The 25,189-nt window shown below is 47.9% G+C and overlaps 1 protein-coding gene and 1 long non-coding RNA gene across 2 annotated transcripts in view; one reads left to right on the plus strand and one right to left on the minus strand.

The window, feature by feature from the left end:
• Positions 1–25,189, plus strand: part of CFAP57 (cilia and flagella associated protein 57) — a 74,926-nt gene that overhangs the window by 47,754 nt on the left and 1,983 nt on the right. The window contains exons 16-21 of the mRNA XM_059920367.1: positions 848–1,006; positions 4,342–4,485; positions 10,665–10,781; positions 12,111–12,245; positions 12,327–12,470; positions 19,649–19,781. Of these exons, the coding sequence (XP_059776350.1) occupies positions 848–1,006; positions 4,342–4,485; positions 10,665–10,781; positions 12,111–12,245; positions 12,327–12,470; positions 19,649–19,781 (832 nt within the window). The remainder of the gene's footprint in view (positions 1–847; positions 1,007–4,341; positions 4,486–10,664; positions 10,782–12,110; positions 12,246–12,326; positions 12,471–19,648; positions 19,782–25,189) is intronic.
• Positions 6,564–25,189, minus strand: part of LOC132364597 (uncharacterized) — a 29,214-nt gene continuing 10,588 nt past the window's right edge. Inside the window, exon 3 of the long non-coding RNA XR_009502848.1 lies at positions 6,564–6,650. This is a non-coding gene — a long non-coding RNA (uncharacterized LOC132364597). The remainder of the gene's footprint in view (positions 6,651–25,189) is intronic.

Here is a 25,189-nt window from a genome sequence, read left to right on the forward strand (position 1 = left end):
TCCCCCCTGCCCAGACAGGCAGACAGATCCTTACCACATCCTCTGACGGGGTAACCATCGGGGCTTCCCCTCCTCTTTCCTGTTTACAGGGACAGTGAGGTTCACCGTGACACTGGTGGACACCCTGGGCTTTCATTTATTGGCAAGTGGGATTTAGAGTTTTCAGAGCTAAACATTTAAAGTGGAAATGAGGTCTTTGGAGGTGAGATAGATAAAGTCTTCGCCTGGAGGTGTCCTCAGGTTCTCAGTGCAGGGATTCAGGCAGTGCTCCTTTTCAGACTCTGTGGGTGGGAGAAAGATTGGGAGTATAGGATGCTTAGGTTATAAGGCAGGGGAGATGTTTGTAGTCACTGATGGCTGAGTGAGGAGGCATTCAATTCATAGATCCTTATAGAATTGCCAGTTGCCCTGAAACATTTAGCCTTAGAGAAGCCAAGTTCAAAGCAAGCTCATGTTCTTTCCTATTAGAAATCACACTACTAGTCAATCCAGGGGGCAATCACATCTTCCCTTCTTAGACATGACTAAGATGGCTCATCAGTTAGGGCCCAATCTCTGCAACCTTTATGGGGCATGGATCCCAGTCTTTCAAGGTCAGTGTGGTCATGGAAAACTCTGGATCTGCTGGGGGAACTGGTCTCTCTGGAGCCTCTTAAGGCAGACAGCCCTTCTTCACATAAGGGGATGGGATTGGATCTTGTCAGACAGAATTGTCCCATTTGGCCTGGGAAATTCCTGACTGTCCCAAATTCTGATGGGGAGCTCTTAAAATCTACAGGCAGTCAGGAGGAATGGAGATGAGTTCACAGGCTCTGGTGGTCTCCGTTGTTTCTGTTTTTTCCTCTAGTTCAGCAGCCTGCAGAAAGAGATTGAAGAGCGAACCAACGACACTGAGATTCTGAAGGGAGAGCAGGTGAAGCTGCAAGGAGTCATCAAGTCCCTGGAGAAGGACATCCTGGGTCTCAAGCGGGAGATCCAGGAAAGAGACGAGACGATTCAAGATAAGGTAAAGGCGCATCCTGTGTCCCGCCTCAACTCCAGCCTAGATGGACCCAGGCAATGAGGACAAAGCTCAAGAGACAGGGTCCCTGCCTTCCTGGAACCCATTTATTGAACTTGATGGGGGGGGGGTGAAGTGCCTACTGTGTGCTTGGCACTGGGCTAACTGCTGTAAACACATACCATTCAATTCCCCCAACAACCCCAGGGACCATGAGCAGCCAAGTTGTATAGCTCAGGAAACTGGTTCTGAGGGGTAAGTATCTTGCCCCGGGTCGTACAGTTTATAGATGACAGACTTGGGGTAACAACCTGAGTGCTGACTGCCAGGCCCCTGCTCGCCACTGCGCCAGGCATCCCAGGGTGACCATCCCATGGACTGGGGGCAGCTCACCCACCCCATCGCCCATGTGGTCCCCCTGGTCAGAGAGGAACTCCCCCGTGGTTGGCCCTGTAACCACTGGATACCCCAGAAAGTGGTATCAGTTTTCTGGATGGCTTTCTCACAAAACACTAAAACAAACACATCACATTTTGTGAGGCACACCACCTCTGTATCCAAAATCTCATATCCTCCTCCTGAGCAAATCCAGGCTCCGTGCCCTCCTCTCCATCCCCTCTGCCATTGCTGCCTTAGTTGGACACAACTCCTGGGTGGTTGAGAACGCAGGTTTCAGCCTAGTGAGCTAGGTTCCAGGGCAGCCTCTGCAATTGGCCACAGGACCTCAGGCAACTAATCCAAGCCTTGTTTCCCCACCTGTGGATGCGGCCCTCAGGGGCTCTGATAAGGAAGAAATGAGACAGTGCACACATATCATTTCTGCAAGTGAGCGTTTGCGTTTGTATCTGGGCATTTTTTAGGGAGGAACCAAAGCCCTCCGCAGATTCTCAAAGGGTTTTTTTTTTTTATTTAATTTTTATTGGAGTATAGTTGATTTACAAAGTTGTGTTAGTTTCAGGTGTACAGCAAAGTGAATCAGTTATACATATACATATATCCACTGTTTTTTAGATTCTTTTCCCATATAGGTCACTACAGAGTATTGAGTGGAGTTCCCTGTGCTATACAGTAGGTCCTTATTAGTTATCTATTTTATATATAGTAGTGTGTATATGTCAACCCCAATCTCCCAATTTACCGCCCCCCCCCCAACTCAAAGAGGGTTTTTGACAAGAAAGAGGTTAAGACCTCTAGAAAATTGCACCAGCCTCCTAACGGGTCTAACGGCCTTCCTTCCCACTTCCCATCCGGGCTCCCTGCCACCACACTCTGTAATTATTGTCACTCTTCCACTTAAAATTCTTTCACACGTCCCAACTGCCTGTGGCAAGGGGCAGCAAAAATGTTTTTCTATAAAGGGCAAGGTAGTAAATATTTTCATCTTTGCAAGCAGTGTGGTCTCTGCCACAGTTGCTCAGTTCTGCCGCAGTAGCATAAAATCAGCCATAGACAAGACATCAATGAATGGGCTTGGCTACGTTCCAATAAAACTTTATGAAAACATGGGCTTCCCTAGTGGTGCAGTGGTTAAGAATCTGCCTGCCAATGCAGGGGACACGGGTTCAAGGCCTGGGCCGGGAAGATCCCACATGCCGTGGAGCAACTAAGCCCGTGCACCGCAACTACTGAGCCTGCGCTCTAGAGCCCGTGAGCCACAACTACTGAGCCCGCTTGCCACAACTACTGAAGCCCGCACACCTAGAGCCCGTGCTCCGCAACAAGAGAAGCCACCTCAATGAGAAGCCTGCCCACCACAATGAAGAGTAACCCCTGCTCGCTTCAACTAGAGAACAGCCTGCGTGCAGCAACAAAGACCCAATGCAGCGAAAATAAAATAGATAGCTAGTGGGAAGCAACCGCATAGCACAGGGAGATCATCTCTGTGCTTTGTGACCACCTAGAGGTGTAGGGTGGGGAGGGCGGGAGAGAGGGAGATGCAAGAGGGAAGAGATATGGGAACATATGTATATGTAAAAGTGATTCACTTTGTTATAAAGCAGAAACTAACACACCATTGTAAAGCAATTATACTCCAATAAAGATGTTAAAAAAATAAAATAAAATAAAATAAAAATAAAAGTTAGGCAGTCAGGAAAAAAAAAAAAAGTATTAAAAAAAAAACTTTATGAGAACAGGCGGCAGGTCAGATTTGGCCCGAGCGCTATAGCTTACCAACTCCTGGCCTCCTGGATAAATTCTCAACTCTTTAACCCAACATGGAAGACCCTTGCCTCTCTCCCCTCCTCCCCTCCAGACTCACCTCTCACTGTCCCCATGAACCACCACCCTGACTCACACAAGTTGTTCTCAGCACCCTCAATACACACCACGCTTTCCATGTGCCTCCCTCTTCCACAATACCTGTCACAGTGCAGGTTTACATTTGTTGACACATCTGCTTTCCCAGCTAGTGTGTTTCTCTGTAAGGGTAGGGACTGTGGCGTATTTCTATTTGGAATCTCCGACCTTGGCAAAAGATCTTTGTGCAGTAAATGTGTGGTAATGGATAGACCTACATTCCAACTACAATTGCCTTGCAACAAATTACCCCAAAACGCAGTGGTGAAAAACAACTGTTTTATTATGCTTACAGATTTTGTGGGTCTGGAATCTGGACAGGGTACAACGGGTTGGCTTGTCTTTGTCCCCGATGTCTGGGTCCTAGTGGGGCCTCAGTTGGGTGACTCCCGCAGCAGGGGGCTGGAAGACCAGCATCCAAGGTGGCTTCTTCATCCCCATGTCCAGCCCCTTGACCAGCATGGCTGGGAGGCTGAGCTTAGCTGGGACTGTTGACAGAGCACCAAACATGCTCTCCAGCCTGGAGGTCTCAGTGTAGGAGGACTTTTCACATAGCAGATGGCCTCCCAGAGCACGTGTTCCAAGAGAACCAAGTGGAATCTGCTCGGCCTTTTCCAAGCTAGCCTGGGAAGCTATGCAGCATCACTTGAGTTTCATTCGTTGGATACAAGCAAACCATAAGTCCAGCCAGATGCAAGGGGCGGGAATTAGACACCACCTCCTGATGGAGAAGCATAAGAAGCACGCTCTTCTCTTGTAGAAGAGCATGTAGGACAGGAGATGCTGCCCAGGTGAGCTTTGGAAAACACAGTTGATCAAAACCTATGTCTGAATGGGTGAGTGAATGAATGAAGTCCTGGCACAGAAGCCAAGAAGTCAATGGTTCCCCCTGGTGGGGGATCCGGCCTTTGTGTCCCCAGCAAGGGGAGCAGTCTGTGGCCTCCTCAATCAGGAGGTCACAGGATTTGTGCACTTTGCCTAAAGGGATTCCGTACCAGGGCCTCCTGGTAGCTCTCTCAACTTCTCTCTCCTCTCACGCACAGGAGAAGCGAATCTATGATCTGAAAAAGAAAAATCAAGAACTAGAGAAATTCAAGTTTGTGCTTGACTACAAAATAAAGGAGCTGAAGAAGCAAATAGAACCTCGAGAGAATGAGATCAAGGTGATGAAGGAACAGATTCAAGAGGTGAGAAGCCATCTGGACCCCCTGGCCTCCTTCCCAACCATTCCTAGCTGACCAGGAGGGAATGAAAGAAAGCTCTCCTGGGACTTCCCTGGTGGTCCAGTGGTTAAGACTCCCATGCTTCCACTGCAGGGGGCGTGGGTTTGATCCTTGGTCAGGGAACTGAGATCCCGTATGCCGTTCAGTGCAGCAAAAAAAAATTTTTTTTTAAAAAAAGAAAGAAAAGACAAGAAAAAAGAAAGGAAGCTCTCCTCACAGCCCCTCCCTGCTCCCAAGGTGTGGGCAGCATCCACTCCGCAGAAGAAGCCACGGGGAAGGCCCAACGGGGGTTCGGTGGTGCAAAAGCAAAGTGCTTTGGGATTTGGCTTCCCCCGGGGCCTTGGGGTGGGCTTTAGACCTATTTGGACCACGGTTGCTGGGCCTTCAGCCACCAGGGGGCGATGTGTACTCAGACACCAGCCTGTCCACCAGAAAGTACACCCCTCCGGATTCAACACTTTTTTCTCAGACTAAACATGTTGGTGGGGGCCCTATGCAAGTCCATGGTGTTTGGACTTCATCTGATAAGGAGTAGGAAGTCATCAAAGGCTCTTGAGCAGGAGAGTGGCAAAATTAAGAGTGTGCTCTGGGAAGCAAACAGGATGAAGGCAGAGAGGAGGGAGATCAGAAGCAAGGGACGAGGGCTTCTGAGAGCCCAGTGGGGTACAAGTGTCCCCCTTCGGCCCCTCTGCCCAGTACACAGGGCATTTCCTTATGACGTGTTTACCTGTCAGCCTCCCCACACTGGGCAGTGAGCAGCTGACAATCTAAACGAGGGTGGTCCTGACCTCCCCCTCGTCCAGTTTCCCCATTTCTCAGTCAGTGGCACCACGATCCACTCAGGTGCTTAACGTAGAAGCGTGGAAGCCTTCTCGGTTCTTCCCTTCTCTTAACTCCTATATCCAAGTCACCGATGCCTATCGGATCCATTTCCAAACGATATCTCAGATCCAACCCTCCTTGCCCTCTGCTGCCATCACTCCAGTCCAAGCCTCCATCATCTCTCTTCTGGACCTGACTCCAGCCTCCAGTCTGGTCTCCACATAGAGACCACAGCAAACCCCCAGGGGTATCTCCTCCCACCTAGAATGAAGCCCAGACTCCTTACAGAGGCCCCTGAGGCCCTGCGTGATCCCACCTCAACCAGCCTCTCTAGCCGTATCTCCAGGCTCCTTCCCCGGCTCCAGCCTGCAGGCTTTCTGACAGTTCCAAGGACAAGCACCTTTGCCGTGCTGCTCCCCCTGCCCGGAAGGCTCTCAGATCTTCCCATGACTGGCTTCTTTCCGTCTTTCACATCTCAGCTCATGTGTCACCTCTCCAAGGAGGTCTTCCCTGCCACCCTCTCCAAAATAGCCTCCTGCTCCCCCTCCATCTTCTCTAACTGTGCTGAGCAAAGCTAAAAGGGTAGCAGAGTGTACTGATGGCCCAACTAGAATTGGCTCCACAAGGGCTATCGTGGAGAAAAGCAAAGCCTTTTCTCCAGGAGGTCCAGAAAAGAGGCCACGTGGTGGGATCAGTCCAGGGCTGGGGCATCCAGAGAGGATATGTCCTGTGACGATGACTTTCTCCCTGGCCTCTGGGATAAAGAAGGATGTTCCCAGCTGACCACAGAGCTGCCTCCTCTGGCCCTCCTGCCATTCTTGAGTGACCTCAGGGCCCAAGAAGGGCAGCCTGAGAAGATGAGAAAGAGCAGGGGCCCTACCTGCCTGGAAAGCCGATGTGCTTCAGGCCCCTGGCAGTCACGGCCCCACTTCTCCCACCTCATCTCACATATTTGTCAACTGCACTTAAGGTTGGGTCGGTTGCCTTCCACTGCAACACACCTGAGAGATTATTCACGTTCCCTTCAGTAACTGGGCCAACCACGGCTTTGATCCTCAGCAGGGAATATGCCACCCCCTTGGGAACGAGTCAAACAGGACCCCTCCTGCCCCACCCCAGGTGCCAGTTGCTGCCAGGGCTGATGTCTGGGCCCAGTTCCTTCCCCAGGGGCCTGTGACCTGGCGGCTTCCCTCTGTGGGTCAGACACCCATTTGGCCCACCTGCTGTGGACCTCCTGTGAAGTTCCTTTCGCTGCAAGAAGGAAGCTGCAAGCCCTTGGCTCCTCTGTAGAACTGAGACATCCGTGCCTGAAAACAGAAAACTTCCCTGACTCAAGTGCCTCCCCTCACAGACACTCTTCCAGCTTCTCTTTGATGAAACGTGACTATCTCCTTCCCAGGGCAGGAGTTTCCAGAGCCTCATCATTTTACTTCACACTCTTTTATTTCTTCATCTAGTGCAGGTTTTCTCCGCCTCAGCGCTATTGGCACTTCGGGGTGGATAATTCCTTGTTGTTAGGGGGAAGTCCTGTATATTGTGGGATATTTAGCAGCGTCCCTGGTCTCTACCCACTAGAGGTAGAGACAATCCTCCCCCAGGGGTTTGTCCTCCCCCTCCCCCAGATATGACAACCAAAAATGTCTCTAGATGTTGCCACATGTCCCCTGGTGGGGCGGGGGTCAAGATGCCTCTCCCCAGCCCCCCCCTCCCCCCTAAGAATCTCTGAATGTGATGAGTACCACCTGGACGAGTAGATGGAATTTCCACTCCAGGAAAAGGATGCTTGTTCCCATTCACTGGCTAGTCTCCTGGCTGACCAGCCAGCTACTCAAATTTGACATATTTCTATGTCAATCTTTCTATGAAATAGATTCTTTTTACTCTCAGCATGGTTTGAGGCTTTGCTCATATCACTTCCTTTCTAACCTAATCTGGTCATTGCTGACTTTAAGATTGTAGAGAAAGAGGCACAGCCGGCTGCAAGCACTCAGACCTTGGAGAAGCCCCTTTCTCTCTTGCAGCGGCCGTTTCCTTGGTCTGGGGCACCAGCATCTCACCTGGGCCACAGCGGCAGCCCCCTGACCAGGCTACCTGGCTCCAGTCTTGCTCTCTCCGGTAGAGCCTCTGCATCAGGCCTTCTAAGGTGCACATCAGATCATGCCACTCCTTGGGTAAGACCTGTCAGTGGCTCCCTGAACTTTCAGGATAAGGGCCAAACTTCTGACCTATTTAAACTTCTGGGCAGGGTAAAGGCTGAGCTTCACAGCATTCGAGCCTCAGCCCCAGGGTCCTGCATGACCCAGCTCAGCTGACCTCTAGCTCCTCTCCCACTTCTTCACATGCACCCCTCCAAGGTCCAGGGGTGGCTGGACCACTTGCAGCCTGCAGAGATGTGCCAGGCTGCCCACGCCTCTGGTCCTTTCTGTGCATGGCTGTTCTCTCTGCCTGAGATTCTGCTTCCCAACTTGTCCTTAAACCCTATTCCTCCTACAAAGCCCGACTGAGCGTCCCTCCCCTGGGTGCCACCCCTCAGCTCCACTGGGCACGCACAGGGCCCTTTCTGCCCTGCCTGCTGATGGTGTTTATCCTGCTCCACGTAAACTTCTCATTTACATCCCTCTAATCCCTCTAGACCCGGGGCTTCTTGAAGATGGAAACTGCCTCTCAGTCAGGTCTGTATCCCTATGCCTGTGACAGCCTGCCAATCCTTTCTAAAGGATACATTCTTTCATTAGCTGTGTAAATATCCACACTTGCTCTGTGTCCTCTACCAGGCGGCTCCACATAGCTCTGCCAACATTGCATGTTTATCTTATCATTCTTCCAGAGGCAGGTTGTTTCAGGCTCTCCTCCCTTCCCCCACTCTTGCTTCCCTCGGCCTTCTATACCTGCGATGCGTTCATTTATTCATATGAATATTTATTGAGAGCCGCCTTTATGCCAGGCATTGGGTCAAAGGGCTACTCTGTTCGTACAAAATGCTTCCAGTAATTAGGCTAACATTCTTCCAAACGCTACCCCTTCCTGTCCGGGATGCGGCTCCCTAGGGCCTCCTGGTACCCCAGAAGCTGACCGGGAGCCTTGAAATCTGGCCACAGGGCCTGCGTTAAGCTAGAGGGGCTACTCCATCCAGCCATGAAAAAACCCAGTGAACTCCCCATCCCCCTCAAAATAGTCAGCAAACCTCTCTAATAACAGGAACGCTAGCATCCACCAGATCCGGCGTGTCAGTCAGACTGCACTCCTTTGCTTTTGGCAGGACTTGAATCAAAGGAGAGCTCACCTACAGCTGATCTCATTCTAATCAGAAGCTCTGATTGTTACTCACATGTCTTTGGTTGATACCAATATAACAATGAATAAAGAGTCAGAAGCTCATGGGTAGCTTCTTTTTTTTTTTCTTTTGAAGATGAGGCCCTCTGAAGTTGTACTTTTTAGACCTTTTCAACAGAATGATGAGGCAAAGATTCCTTCTCAGCCTCCTCTTTCCTGTTTTATGCCTTAGACTGGGGACACCTGCATGCTGGTCCCTCAAAACTTTCTGCTTGAGGGTCGGCCCTGATGATTTGTGGCCCCAGAGGGTCAAGATTCACTCACACAACTTCACAAAGTAGAACGAGGAAGCTGCTTTTCTGCAGAACCTTGCCTCAGGTTACAGGTTCCAGTCAATTTATAAGGAATTCAAGAAAAGAAGGAAGGAACAGGGAAACTAAGGGCAAAAAATGCATAGCCGGGCTATAGAAACACATGATCTGGGTTAACATATCAGCCAAGGGGTGGGGAGCTTTGGGGACGGCGAGGCATAAGAAGAAAGGTTCCTTCCAGTGTGGGAACTAGAAGGGAAGTGCCCTGGTAGTAGGGGAAACATTCCTACTGAAAGACTTCAGTTCTCAAATATAATTTTCATTCTCTGACTTTCTTCATTGAGGTACCATTGGTTTATAACGTTATGTAAGTTTCATGTGTACAGCATTATATTTCTACTTCCATATGTACTACAGCGTGTACAGTTTCCATCTGTCGCCGTAGAGTTGCTCCCCTTTACCCATGTTGCCCTTGCCCTGCCCTTTTCCCTCTGGTAGCCACTACTCTGTTCTCTGTATCTATGTGCTTGGTTTGTTTGGTTTGTTCATTTATTTTGTTTGTTTTTTGTTGTTTTTTTTAATTGAAGTATAGTTAATTTACAATGTTGTGTTAGTTTCAAGTGTACAGCAAAGTGATTCAGTTATACATGTAACTTTCAGGTTATTTTCCATTATAGGTTATTATAAGATATTGAATATAGTTCCCTGTGCTATACAGTAGATCCTCGTTTATCTATTTTATATATAGTGGTGTGTAGATGTTAATCCCAAACTCCTAATTTATCTCCCCCCCTCCACCCCCTCTATCCCCTTTGGTAACCATAAGTTTGTTTTCTATGTCTCTGAGTCTATTTCTGTTTTGTAAATAAGTTCATTTGTATCATTTTTTTTAGATTCCACATATAAGCAATATCATGATATTTGTCTTTCTCTGACTTACTTCACTTAATATGATAACCTCTAGGTCCATCCATGTTGCTGCAAATGGCATTATTTCATTCTTTTTTATGGCTGAGTAATATTCCATTGTATATATGTACCACATCTTCTTTATCCATCATCTGTCGATGGACTTTTAAGTTCCTTCCATGTCTTTTATATCCCAAATGTGAATGAAATCATACAGTATTTGTCTTTCTCTGTTGGGCTTATTTCACTTAGCATAATACCCTAAAGGCATCCATCCATATTGTTGCAAATGGCAAGATTTCATTCTTTTTTATGGCTGAATAGTATTCCATTTGCGTGTGTGTGTGTGTGTGTGTGTGTGTGTGTGTGTGTACCAAAGTTTCTTTATCCATTCCTCCACTGATGGGCACTTAGGTTGCTTCCATATCTTGGCTATTGTAAATAATGCTGCGATAAACATAGGGGTGCATATATCTTTTCAAATTAGTGTTTTTGCATTCTTTGGATAAATACCCAGAAGTGGGATAGCTGGATCCTCTGTTATATATCTATTCTTAATTTTTTGAGGAATCTCTGTACTGTTCTCCATAGTGGCTGCACCAATTTACATTCCAGCCAATAGTGCACAAGAATTTCCTTTTCTCCACATCTTCTCTAACCCTTACTATTTCTTGCCTTTTTGATAATAGCCATTCTAACAGGCAGGAGGTGATATCTCATTGTGGTTTTGATTTCCATTTCCCTAATAATTAGTGATGTTGAACATCTTTTCATGTGCCCATTGGCTTACTTTCTTATTCTTGACTCTTTTTCCCCTGTTGTCTATAGATGGAAACTGAACTGGAGCATTTCCATAAGCAGAACACACAGCTGGAGCTGAACATCACAGAATTGTGGCAGAAATTAAGAGCTACTGATCAGGAGATGCACAGAGAGAGACAAAAGGTGTGAGGATTTTCAGAGTCTGGCAGCTCTTGGATTCAGGAGTTGGCGCCTGTCTGCAATGGGCAACTGGCTTCCAAGAGACAGAGCCAGCCCATAGCTAAGATACACCCATTTTAACTAGCATTCTTCACTTGCTCACAGCCCTGCCCTATTTCAGGCTCATGTAAATTTACGTGACTGAATCCATCTGAGACTATAAAATGACTTTGGGTATAGTGATCAAGGAGGTGGGAAGCCAGTGTTACAGGAATGCTCACAACATTGGCTTGTGTGGCCTGGGAAGGAACATGCTCAGAGAGATCATCTGTAGTCGGTGGTTAAAGGCTTGACTACCAAAACAATGTTGAGCTAGGAGGACCTCAGAAATCACCTATTCCGGTCTCTCTATGTAATAAGCAGGGAAAGCAAGGTCAGAGAGATTAGGAAGTTAGAAACTTCACCCAGCACCCACAGCTAGTGAGCACATACAGAGCCAGGGCTGGGAACCCAGTCTTCTGGTCCTGGGCCAGGACTTGGCTGCACCCTCACCCCCTGGCACAGAGCACCTCGTAATGTTGGTAGAATCAGATTGAATTTTTCCACCCCTCACGTTAAGGATTGACTCTGTACTAGGTAATACTAGAAGCTGCAGAGCTATCAACGTGAACTGATACAGATCCCGCCCTTCACAAACTGAAGAGGTTGACAGGTGATTTGTGGCATGTGCATAGTAATTATCAGCCAGCCAAGGCTGAAAATTATGGAACGTGAATAAAGAGCTGTGGGAGTGAAGAAAAAGGAGAGGCTCTCTAGGTCAGGGGTAAGGGAAGATGGGTATCTGAGAAAGCACAATGGAAGAGGGAGGATGTAGCCCAAGTTTGCAGATGAACCAGTCTGCTCAATTTTGTCATGATCTTCCCTACCCACTCACAGCAGCCCTCAGGCAGGAGAAACACTGGGTGAGCTAACAAAGGGGCAGGGAAGCCCTGGCACAGGGATCTGCAAGAGAGAATCGATGCTCTCCATCTTGGCTCCGAAAGGAGTAGCTGACCGCTTGCGCCTCTTTTAGTCTTTTAAGGCCTGTGGTCCTGGAAGGAATCCAGAGCCAATAAAGGAATCAGTGTGTGCTGCCTCCTAAAAATGCAACTGTTCAGGCCAGGGGCACAGGAGTTTTAGGGCCTCTCCCTCTGGGCTATGTGCCCATCCAGGCCTCTGGGCCCTGTGTGGCCCCTGGTGGTCAACGGTAAGTCCTAGATGAGGTGTCTCTTGTCCCTTTAAGCAGCCACAAGGCTGCAGCCCCTGCCCCTGGAGAGTCCCTATGGGGCCAGAAGTAAATGCCTCTGCTTGCAGGAGCGGGACTTGGAGGCGCTGGTCAAACGGTTTAAGACGGACCTTCACAACTGCGTGGCGTGCCTCCAAGAACCCCGGCAGCTGAAGGAGAAGGTCCGCGCTCTCTTTGAGAAGTACGTGCAGGGGGCAGACATGGTGAGCTCTGCCTCCCTTTCCACCCTCCCCTGCCCTCCAGGCTCTCCCCTCCCTCACGGTGAGCCCCTCCTGCCCCATCAGGTGGAGATCACAGGGCTGAACTCGGACCTGCAGCAGGAGTACACCCGTCAGCGGGAGCACCTGGAGAGGAGCCTGGCCACTCTCAAGAAGAAGGTGGTCAAGGAGAGTGAGCTGCACCGCGCGGATTATGTCCGCATCATGCAGGTACCCGCACGCACCCCTCAGCTCCCTCGAGGCTGGGCCGTCAGAGACAAGAGAGCCTGTCAAGGGCCCCTCCAAGACCACTGTCCTCAGGGTTCCCCAAACGTCCAAGGGACCCACTAGCTTTCTCCAAAGCTCCTTCTTTGACCTGTCTCCTCCGACCCCCCAGAGCTCGTCCTGGCGGTGACCATGGCCCAGAGCCCCACCAAGGAGGTTTTCTAGGCATTTCCATGCCCACTCCTGCCCCTCCAAGGTTCGTTCATTTCTGCCCCATCTCACTTCACCAGCCACCCGTTTCTTTTTTCTACCCCCATCTTTATCCAAAGCACTCCTGCATCCTGCCTCACTCCTCTCCTTGACCCTTGTCCCCTCTGGACTTTGGCCACGTGACTTTAGCTCTCCAAGTTACTCTCTTCCTTCTCCTCTTTTGTTTCCAGCTCTTGTTTCACCTTACTTTGTTTTGCTGCTTTTTATTCTGCTACCTGTATCACATGGTCCCTGCTGGCCAAGTTCTCTCCTGGGAACATGCCCATCTCCTCCCACCTCCTCCAGCTTTTCTGGTGCCTCAGGTCCCTACTCTTATCTCTCGGGTCCGGAGCCAACCACACCCACCCTAAGTGTTGGCCACCCCTTTAATGAGCTGTCCACGCCCACCTCCCCAGACTCTTCCTAGGGCTGTTCAGAGAGCCTAACCCCATTACTGCCACCTCCACTTATACACACTATCAGACTGCCAGGCAGGATTCTGCTGCCAATTTCTCTTTGGGTATCAGTATCACCCGAGGCAATTAATGTGACTTAATATCAAAAGAGAACATCAGAATCACATTTATAAGGCATGTACCTTTTAATGTTTCTATTTCTTTAATGCTGTAATTAAAATGCTGGAATGGGGATGGGCTGCAGTTGGACTGAAACAAATCAGTTCCGAACACAGCTGGGCAGAGCACACTGCAATTCAGGCCAGCCCCAGGCACGGCAGGTCTCATGCCACCTTTACAACCAGCCCCTGCTTAAAAGCAGCCCACACCATCAAGCAGCCCACTGCCCAGCTCCTGAGCCATGAACGCAGTCAGAGGCCCAGAGATAGGAGTAAATTCAATCGGTGGGACCCTTAGGCACCAGCAGCTGATACACAGGGCCATTGCTAAGGGTCTCGAGTGCTCCCAAGCGTGCAGAGTCCCCAGGGGCACTGCAATGCAGCCTGCGGGGCGGGGGGCCAGGGAGACTGCAGGAGTGGTTGTCACCTGGTGACATTGCTGAGCTCTCATCTGTGACTTGCCACCAGAGCACAGGCCTGAGGGCTCCTCCAAGGGTCCCTCTCTCCATGCCAACCAGACACCCAAAGCAAACGTCAATCCTAGGAGAAGAAGGAAAAGGAAAGAGAGTAAAGACCACAGCCTAGGTGAGGATGTAAGTGTCAGCACGAGGCTGCTCAGGACAGGCAGAAGGGCCTCTTTTGCTCCCCCATTCCCCAGGGGCCACATGCCCACTCCTGCTGGGCCAGGGTGAGAGTCGGGGGGGGGGGGTAGCGGGAGCAGAGGAGACCCAAGCAGGGCTTCTGCCCAACGCCACCACTCCCTGGTGGCTGGCAGAGGGAGCCATCAACAGGGAGGACCCCGGAGAGTGTTTGCTCAAGCAGCATTGTAAACCTGTGTGCTGCGGAGCCCTGGGGATGCACAGAAGTGCCACAGACAACTGCAGGGGGCAAGAGGGGGGTCAGGACGCAGGGCTCTGGGTGCCCAGCACCTGCTCAACCAGGGAGACTCCTTGCTTATTGCAGTGGGCTCTGCGTAAGATTTTGTTTGGAAGACTTTAAAAAAGATAAACTTTCAAAACTACTGTTCTGGATGATAAAAATTGTTTCCTTCTTTGGTCTTAAGGGCCAGGCAAGGTGGCGGGCCTGGAGAAAAGAACACAGCCCTGTCTTGGTACAGACCCAGTTTACCCTCCTGCTGGCCAGTCTTGCTGGGGGAGGGGAGGGCGGTCCTGAACTTCTCCAGGAGCCGCCTTCCTATCTGTAAGAGAGGAAGAAAACACCAACCTCAGCTAGTTACTGCAAGGACTGAGTGAGCTAACTAATGTCAAGCGTTGGCCACTGGCCCTGTACAGAACAGGTGCTCCAAAAATGCTATTTTCCTTCCCTTCTTCCGAGCAAAAGACTTACTCAAGAACCAAGGCAAAATCTGGTAGGAGAGCCTGGAAGGCCATCACAGCACGGACTGGGAGTGCCCATGGGCTTGAGGCACGGAAGATGGGACAGTACAACTGATCCCAGAGCCCCCAGCTGGTGGCCCGGGGTGCCCGTTGCTTTGGTATGCGTTTGTAAGGAGCTGCATCTGCAGGTACCAAGGCCCTGACACTTAAGTCTCAAAAGGCTGAGGAAGGCTGGGGCAGACATGGCATCTGAGAGAAACTTGTTAGGAAACATAGAAAGTGAGGTCGCTGTCTCATTTATATGTTCAGATAGGAGCACGGGGCCTCCTCGTTCATTCTCCAGCATGATTGCTGATACTAAAATAAGAGTTGCAATGGAATACAAATATCTAGGACACGTACTTTACTCATTCAGGACACATATTTTGCGGGCTTCTTACATGCCAAGCTGCGAGCTGGCCGTGGAGGATTCCCAGACTAATGTGATGGCTTGCCTACTCTCAGGGAGCTCACCTAGGGAACTTGAGCCAGACACAGATAAGCACTGCTCCATACAGCGCATCCAGGGTGGTAAGCTCACCGGAGAGGGGGGCTTCAGCTAGGGGGCATGGCATTTGAGCTGGGCCTTGAACGGTGAGTAGAGGGGGTCAGGGAGCAATGGGAGAAGAGACTTCCAGGCCGAGGACACAACCTGAGAACAGTCAGAGAAGAGAGAGGCCTGTGGGGTGTTTGGGGACCCAGGAATCCCCTGACGTAACTTTATTGCAGAGCATGGGGGCAGGGAGGAAGGGCCCTTTGGAACGGTAGGTAGCTTAGGGTCACGTTGAAAGGGCTTTCCGTGTCACACAAGAAGCATGAAGTTTATTTTATAAGCTGGTGCCCCCTAAGGTTTCTTAAGTAGGTAGGGGTGTTATCTGTTCTGGAAAGGTTACTTCAATGGGCAGGGGGGAAAGACCGGTGGGGAAAGGCAAGTGGCAGGAAAACCCTTTCGAAGATGACTCCCATGTTAAAGGGAGATGACAGGTCTCGGGAGGGGAAAATTGTGATGTCAGAAGATGTTTCAGAGCAGAGATGATGAATAGAAGTGTCTGGTTAGATGTGAGAGGAAGGCTGAAAGAGGAGTGGAGAAATGGTTCATTTGTGCAGTTAGGCAGATGGCGATCCCACCAACTGTGGGCTCTGGAAAGATGCCACTGAGTGGGGCTCCCAAGTTATCGGAATAAATCGATTGCCTGCTTTTTCCACACTAACCAGACCCTGCTGCATTCTTAAAGGTGTCAATTCAAGGTAGGCCAGTAGGGGGTGCTCTAGGCATTTCCTTTCTGCGCCCTTCTCCCTCGGAGTCTGAAGTTCTGTCAGTCGGTTCCCATGCGGCGCTCTCTCGCATTGCCCTCAACCAAAGGCTGGACAAGTCCTGGACAGCTTGGCGTAGCCTCTTTGTTCAGAAGCCTTTCTATATAAACAGACCTTAGTATCCCCGAGCCAGCCTCTCTCACATGCCCCAAGTCCTGGCGCTCGATGGACCCAGGTCAGATTTTCCGTGCCAGAGGAGCTGGCTGGGGATCTGGAGCATCAGAGGGGCCTTTGTAGGCCATCCTGACCAAGGGGGCATCAAGAACAGAAAGCTCAGCAAACCTGTTGCATTCACGTTTTGACTTCACAAAACTACCCAAGGCACTCACTGTTGACCTCAGTGTGGCCTCTGGACTCCTCAGAACACGGACCACCCCAGAAAGCCCTCTTAAGGCAGCCCCACTTGTACTTCTCAGGGGCTCCCTCGGCCTCCATACTATGGGAGGTGTTGACGGAGGTGACGTACACCAGAGGTGAGAGAGTGGAGTCTGGGAGGCAGCAGTCAGAGGCATCAAGGCACCTGGGGGCGGACGCCACCAGATTCGAATCCCAGCTCTGCCACCCATGCACGGCCTCGGCTTCCTCATATGAAACTGAATCTCATAATACCTTCCTCCTGAGGTGGTTGTAGGGATTAAACGAAGCTGTGTATGCAAAATGTCAGACACAGTGCAGGAATCTAGTCCACCCTTGGAGTTGTTATCTTGTTATTATCATCGTCATCAAGCATTTGGCCGCTCAGACCCTGCTTGCTCCCTCTTGGCTCGGGGCCTGAAACACTCTTCCCTGCACCGCCCCTCCCCCAGGCTCCACAGGGAGGCTGCCTCACACTGGTGACCGCCCCGCGGGGCATCTCTCTGCACTGGATCCAAGCTGGGCCTCCCACATCTGGCACAATAAGCACCTAATAGGCTTTCTGTTTTTATGAATGAACGAACGAACAGAGCAGAGGAATCGGGCTGCATTGAGTCCTGGGCCTCAATCACACTCTAGTGAGGCCTGAGTCGTGTTCTGGAGACCTGTCTTAGGTGACCAGCCTCATGGAGGTGTCCAGGGCTGGCAGTGGCGTCAGAAACATGCATATCAAAAAGGTACCAGGAGCCTGAAGTCCCAATCATGGCGACAGGGTTGTCAGGGTGGAGAGAATGGCGGGGGCTCCACGTGGGGCCATTACAGTAGTAGAGGTGAAAGATGCTGAGAGCTGGTTATGAATGAACATGAGATTCAGTTCAGACACAAAGGCGACAGGATTGAGTGACAAAGTGAATGGAGGTTGACCGGGAAGAAGTACCTAAACATGTTTCTGGAGAGAACTGGGGAAATGGCACTTTCAGTCTCCAATCTTTATTCTGATTACTATTATTTTATTGAATGAAGCAGGGGAAGTGAAGCTAAGTGATGCCAGCTAAGAGGAGGGGTGGGGAGAGCCCCTGAGTGGGCTGGGGTGCCCAGGAGTTCCCTGTGGCTCTCCTAAGACTCCCTTCTGTCTGGTCTCCCCTGCTCAACATTTACCCCCTGGTTTGTAATTTCCTGGTTTACAAGATTCATCTTATTCAACTTGGTATCCACTGTGTTAGTTATCCATTTGCTTATCCCTTCCACAAATATTTATTGAGCACCTCTTACAGGCCAGGCAGAGTCCAAGGTCTTAGAATCCAGTAACTACGTACTTAAGTGATTATGTCATGATATAAAGTCAGCATGGAGAAATTCCAGGGGGAGGAAACAGAGCATCTGGAAAGAAAATGTGGGCTATGCATCACCAAGGCCTGGGCTGGTTAAAAGGGTAAAAAATCAGAAGGAGAAAACCTGCTGACTTTATAGAAAAACAGGCACAAAGCCGAGCCTGCGAATGAGGGACTGGTAATAATTGGGCATTTCATCCAATGAGGGACTGGTAATAATTGGGCATTTCATCCGGAGAACATTTTTTTTAATGAGGAAGAGTGAAATTAAGCAAAATACCGCAAATCTGAAGGTAGATCTGATCTGCCTAATTAAAAAGGCTCTGGAGGGAAGGACTCTCGGGGTGTCTGCAGTTCACATCCCCATAACAGAGAAGGCTTGTCCTGCTCGCTGACGGCAGTGCTTGGCATCACCCTGTCCTCTGGGCTCAGACTCCACACTCACCACTCCAGAGACAGTGTCCCAAGGGGAAGCACAGTTTGTTTCTGGCACAGGTTCGTCTTATGTAGATTTGGTCAGTGTTTGCCTTTGTTGGTACTCAGACCCTCGAGGGCCTTGCTACTACCCAGGGCAGCATCTCCTGGGACCTGGTTAGAAACGCAGAATCTCAGGAGCAGCTCCAGGCCTGCTGAGTCAGAAGCCACATCTAACCGGATCCTCAGGCGACTCGTGCATAGTCCTATGAGAGGTGCTGTGGCGGACATGCTGAGCACCGAGGCCGTGGGCTCCAAGAGCAGAGCGGTCCATGGTGAGAGGGATGCCTTCATGGAGCCTCCCCTGGGGCTCCTGTGCTGAGTGTGAAAAGGAAGGCAAGGCAAGAGAGAAGAGACTGCTTGGTCCCAGAGCGCAGAGCCCCTCCACCTGGCCTGCAGCGGGTCCTGCCCCGCACGCCTCTCTACTCCTCTCACCTCGCACTCCCGTGACACAGAACTGCTGCAGGTCACCCCACACACCTGCCGTGTCATTCTGTGCCTTTCTCCTGCCATTCCAGTTATCTGGGACCCCCTTTACCTTCTCCTTGGTAACTCTGTCAAGCCTCAGCCCAGGGGTCAGTTCCTAGGAATCCACCCTGGTCATTCGGGCAGAGCTAAGTGCCTTTCCTCTGTGTCCCACTCCTCCATCCCAGCAAGGTGGCCACCTCACTAAAGTGTGCCCAGACCCCTCACTAAACCCTAAACTCCTCAAGAACAGAGGCCAAGTCTTACTTTCTCTATATATACGCCTCAGGATCAGCACAGTGCCTGGCACATAATAAGTACTCAATAAATATTGGATGGATGGTTGGATGGATGGATATTTATCAAACGCTAACGAGAGAAGTGAACTTCCAGTGGCTGTAGCAAATGTTAATTATCCATTTACTTTTCTTTATTCCTCAGTAAACCGTATGCTGCTGAGAGCAGAAACCATGTCTTATTTCTGTCTGCATCCTGGGGATGCAGCAGATACCATATAAATGTAGGTTCAACAAATGAATGGAAAAAAACAAAGTGTAGCACAGTACTTAAGAGCTCAGAGCTCTGGAGCCAGACTGGGTCAGAATCCTGGCTCTGCCACTTACTATCTATGTAATTTGGGTAAGTTACATCACCCCTCTGTGCCTCAGTTTTCTCTAATACTGTGGTTGTAATAGAATCTATGCATAGGGTTATTATGAAACTTCAATGCATTAAGTTCATGAAAAGTGCTTAGAAAAGCATTGCTGTTGCTACGGATGGGAAGAGCCTGGATGGATGGGAATGGTGCACACTGCCTGTAGCTAACTTTGCCAGAGTCCACCTGAAGGTAAGTCAGCTGTTAGCTCAAGAGGCTGATCCATGAGCCAGGATAAAGACTCATGCAGCAGTAGAGGCACCAGAGACGTAATCTGGGTCCAGGACCAACACTGACTCTTCCCCACACCCTTAGCCCCAGGCCAAAGCAGGTCCTGTGCCCACTGACCACTTATCCATCTACACTCACTCTCTCCTCCTTCTTCTCTATAGGAAAATGTCTCCCTGATCAAGGAGATTAATGAGCTCCGCAGAGAGCTGAAGTTCACCCGCTCCCAAGTCTATGACCTTGAAGCAGCCCTGAAACTGACCAAGAAAATTCAACCACTAGACGTTCCAGAGACAGGTAATGTCACCAGTGGTCAAGAAAGATGGGCACTGGGATCCAGGGACCAATGGCAGCCGCGAGCAGGTCTCCTTTTGGCTTTCAAAGCTGCCTCTCCTGAGTTTCCTCCTGTATCAGCTCACATCCACCCCATGGCCTCCTGGGCACCTCTGCATGCCACGCGCCTGCTCTTCAAAGGATTTGTGAGGACCCTACCACATTCAAACACTCACAAATCCAGAATTCTTGGGGTTAGCAAAGGTTTCAGAATTCAGAATCTTTCAGATCTTAGGAAGAACATACTATTCGGTAGTGAAACATGAATATTCGCACTAAACTTCATGAATTTAAAAATGCTTTCCATTTTTAAAGCTTTTTGCATTTTACAATTGTGGATCAAGGATTGTGGACTTGTACGATGAAAATAAAGGCAAAAATGAGGACCAGAAACAACTTAAGGGAGAAGGGAAAGAATTACATTAAAAATATTAAATGAGTTAGTTATTGCAGTTATAAAATTCCTCTGAATTTCTGATAGCCAAGACAAAAAGGGAAAAAATATGATGGTTTACATAGCTCTCATATGGGGAAAGGAAGTTTTTTTTCTGGAGGAACAAACCTTTCCCTGGTACTAAGTTCTGTGAGAAACTAAATACATGGAGACTTACAAAAGGGATATTGAACAACATAATTGACAGTCTTTAATGGTAGGTTTTCAGACAATAAAAAACATTCTTCAGATGTCCATTTCTTATCTGGACAGTCAATAAAAAACAAGAGTATAAGGTATTACTGTGGAAAATTAAGCCAACGTAGTTCAAGTATATTGTTTTCTGGTGGTTTACCTTCAGGAATAAAGCTCAGAAACCCTAATGAACTGAAACATTCCACAGCTGTGGACTGGGTCTTTCAAATATCAGCCACCTCATGTACTATGGTTATGCAAGATATTATCATTGGCGGAGGGTAGCTGAAGGATACACAGGAACTCTCTGCACTATTTTAATAACTGTTTGTGAGTCTTGAACTGTTACAAATTATATATATATATATATATATATATATATATATATATATATATAATTGTGTCTCATACGCCATTGCCGTTAGAGTTGAAGTTGAGAGGGTAAACTCTGTGAGTAGTACCCGAAACAATATTAGCTCTGAAGAACTGACATAAGAGCACAGCATGTGTTAAAAAGACTGAGAGGCTTCCCTGGTGGTGCAGTGGTTGAGAGTCTGCCTGCTAATGCAGGGGACACAAGTTCGAGCCCTGGTGTGGGAGGATCCCACATGCCGTGGAGCAACTAGGCCCGTGAGCCACAACTACTGAGCCTGCGCATCTAGAGCCTGTGTTCCGCAACAAGAGAGGCCACGATAGTGAGAGGCCCGCGCACCGCGATGAAGAGTGGCCCCCGCTTGCCGCAACTAGAGAAAGCCCTCGCACGGAAACGAAGACCCAACACAGCCAAAAATAAATAAATAAAATTAATTAATTAATTTAAAAAAAAAAAAAAAGACTGAGAACTTGGGAATTCCCTGATGGCCCAGTGGTTAGGACTCTGCGCTTTCACTGCCGAGGGCCAGGGTTCAACCCCTGGTCAGGGAACTAAGATCCCACAAGACGCGTGGCACAGCCAAATAAATAAATTAATTTAATTAAATTAATCAATCTGTTAAAAAAAAAAAAGAAAAAGACAGAACTTGACTTCTTAGAGGTGAAACCATCTTCAGTTGGAGGTGAAGCATAGATGTGTCTGTGAACAATCACAAAACTTCTCTTTTAAAAAAATATTTCAAATATGCCCCAGCGGCCTAGCAAATAACTAGAGACCTCCTCAGGATGCTGTATGATATAGCCAGGTTCTTCTTATTACTATGATAGAAACCATCAGACAGACAAAAATTGAGAGAAATTCTAATGAATCCCCATGAATTCATTCCCTGACTTGAACAACTGTCACTCTTGCTTCATTGGTATTGCCACGCCCCCCTCCACCCAGTTATTCCCTCCCACACCCATAGTAGATTATTCTGAAGCAAACCAAACATCATGCCACTTGTGTCATAGAGCTTTACTCAAGGGAGGTTTCATCGGTAATGGCTGAAGACAGGTACTACCAATTGTCTGCCTTGATCATGAAGAACCTAAGTCTAGCTTCTGGTTCTGAACATGGGGCCTCCAAAACAAGTTAGCTCAAAATATACATTCCTATGTTGTTTAAAACTGACCAATTCAGTTAGTTTGAAGAATTCTTTATCTGAACAGGAGAGGTTATCATCCCCAACCACAATTTTAGTTTTAGCAGCATTTATATTGTCATTCACACAACAATTAACCAATAGGCCTAATAGACACACCTGCTTGGTTTTCAGTTATTAAAACCATATTATTAGAACGTCTAATTAAAGATGGCTAATTGAAAACCTACTAAAATGGCATAAATAAACCAAAGAAAACACAACGGAAACAAGAGACGTACAATTTTGAAAGCTGGAAAATAGATAGATGAGTGGTTACTGACTTCATAGACCCAAGAAACCTGAATCCTAAGCCAGGAGTGGGGAACCTAGAAGAAACCTGATGAACCCCTGAAAGGCTCAGGAATTAGCAGAAGCAGCTATCTCTGGAAGTGGGGGTGAAGGTGTGGCTGAAAGCAAGAGGGAAAGTCTTTAAGAAGCTGTTAGATCTACCTAGTACCCAATACAGTGGCTAAAAATAGAACCATCAGGTCCATCATCATGAAATTCTAGAATACCAGAGTGCAAAGAAAAAAATCCTAATTGCGGGATATAAAGTCAGCACACAAAAATCAGTTGCATTTTTATACACTAACAATGAATAATTTGAAAAGGAAATTAAGAAAACAATTTAACTTACAATAGCATCAAAGAGAATAAAATACTTAGGAATAAACTTACCAAGGAGGTGAAGGACTACCTGTACACTGAAAACCTACAAAAAACCACTGAAAGAAATTGAAGAATACACCAGCAAATGGAAAGACATCTTTTGTTCATGGACTGGAAGATTTATTAAAATGTCAATACTATCCAAAGTGATCTACACATTCAATGTAATCCCTATCAAAATCCCAATGACATTTTTTTGCAGAAATAGAACATCCATTCTAAAATTCATTGGGAGTCTCAAGGTACCCCAAATAGCCAAAACTCTTGAAAAAGAACAAAGTTGGAGGCCTCACACTTCTTATTTCAAAATTTACAGCAAAGCTATAGTAATCAAAACAGTATGGTACTGGCATAAATATAGACATATAGACCAATGGAATAGAATACAGAGCCCAGAAATAAACACTCACATATATGGTTAAATGATTTTCAATGTGGGTGTTAAGACTATTCAATGAGGAAAGGACAGTCTTTTCAACAAATGGTGCTGGGAAAACTGGATATCCACATGCAAAGGAATGAAGTTGGACCCTTACCTTACATCATATACAAAATTTAACTCAAAATGGGGGCTTCCCTGGTGGCGCAGTAGTTGAGAATCTGCCTGCCAATGCAGGGGACACAGGTTCGAGCCCTGGTCTGGGAAGATCCCACATGCCGCGGAGCAACTGGGCCCGTGAGCCACAACTACTGAGCCTGCGCATCTGGAGCCTGTGCCCTGCAGCAAGAGAGGCCGCGACAGTGAAAGGCCCGTGCACCGCGATGAAGAGTGGCCCCCGCTCGCCACAACTAGAGAAAGCCCTTGCACAGAAACGAAGACCCAACACAGCCAAAAATAAATAAATAAATAAATAAAAATTTATTTAAAAAAAAAAAAATTTAACTCAAAATGGACCAAAAACTTAAACGTAAGAGCTAAAACTATAAAACTCATATAAGAAAATATAGGGGGAAACTTCATTATATTAGATTTTGCAAAGATTTCTTAGATATGACATCAAAAGTACAAACAAAAAGAAAGTAGATAAATTGGACTACATCCAAATTTAAAGCTTTTGTGCATCAAAGAACACTATCGACAAGTGTGAAAAGGCAACCCATGGAATGGGAGAAGATATTTGAAAATCACATATCTGATAAAGGGTTGACATCCAGAATATATAAAGAACTCCTACAACCTAACTACAACAACAACAACAAAATTTTGTTTTAATAAGCAAAGGACTTGAATAGACATTTCTCCAAAGAAAATATACAGATGCCTATAATAAGCATATGAAAAAAGCAGGAGCGGAGGTAAACAGAAACTAGGCAGAGGCGAGTGATGCAGGCCCAAGAAGGTGGATGGGCTGGTAGGTGGATGGGCTGGTAGGCTTTTGTGTGCTGTACCTTCCCAGGGGTGCTACTTTTCCCAGGGCTCCATGGCTGGGCCACAGCTTGACTGAGGAGATGGTTACCAGGGACAACCAGTAGCAGAAGGAGGATGAAGGGTCAAGACTTAGAAAAGAGAAGCAATCAAGAGCCTAGAAAGATCAAGAGTCTAGAAATTGCAGTAAAGGAAAAGAGGCAAGGAGCAAAGGCAGACAGAGAAGGATCCAGACTTCTCCTGGGAAGGATGGGATAAGTCGAGTACTCTGAATGCTGGCCCCATCAGGTCAATTAGAGGCCAAGGCAAGGCTGGCCACTGGCCACTGCTGACCACTTCCTCTTTAAAATACTCTCTTCCTTGGCCACCATCATCTGTTCTTTTCTAGTTTTTCCTCCAGGGAAGGGGTTGGCAGCAGATAGGAAAGAGACCCCTCTTCCACTGAGAGAAGCTTGACTGTGGTGAGGGAGTTGGAGACACAGTTCCTCAGTGAAGAGGGTGGCAACGTCATCCATTAAGAGCAGAGGAGAGGATGGATTTGGCAATAATTTCTTGGATATGATATCAAAAGCACAGGCAACAGAAGAAAATATATAATAAATTAGACTGTCAAAATTTAAAACTTCTGTGCATCAAAGAACACAATCAACAGAGTGAAAAGGCAACCTATGGAATGAGAGAAATCATACAGCTAATAAGGGGTCAATGTCCAGAATATATAAAGAACTCCTACAACTCCAAAACAAACAAACAAACAAACCTGATTTAAAAATGGGCAAAGGACTATAGACACTTCTCCAAGAAGATACACAGATGGTCAACAAGCACATGAAAAATGCTCAGTATTACTAACAATTAGGGAAATGATATCAAAGCCACAATGAGATACTGCCTCACACTCATTAGGATGGCTACTATCAAAATACACCAAACCAAAAAGAAAAAACAAACCAAAAAAAAAAAAAAAAAAAACCCAGAAAGTAACAAGTGTTGGCAAGGGTCTGGAGAAATTGGAACCCTGGTGCACTGTTGATTGGAATGTAAAACAGTACAGCCACTATGGAAAACAGTAAGGTGTTTCCTCAAAAAATTAATAACAGAGTTACCATATGAACCAGAAATTGCGCTTCTGGGTTTATACCCAAAAGAA

This window comes from Balaenoptera ricei, chromosome 1 (assembly GCF_028023285.1).
Source record: "Balaenoptera ricei isolate mBalRic1 chromosome 1, mBalRic1.hap2, whole genome shotgun sequence".
Classification (NCBI taxonomy): Eukaryota; Metazoa; Chordata; class Mammalia; order Artiodactyla; family Balaenopteridae; genus Balaenoptera; species Balaenoptera ricei.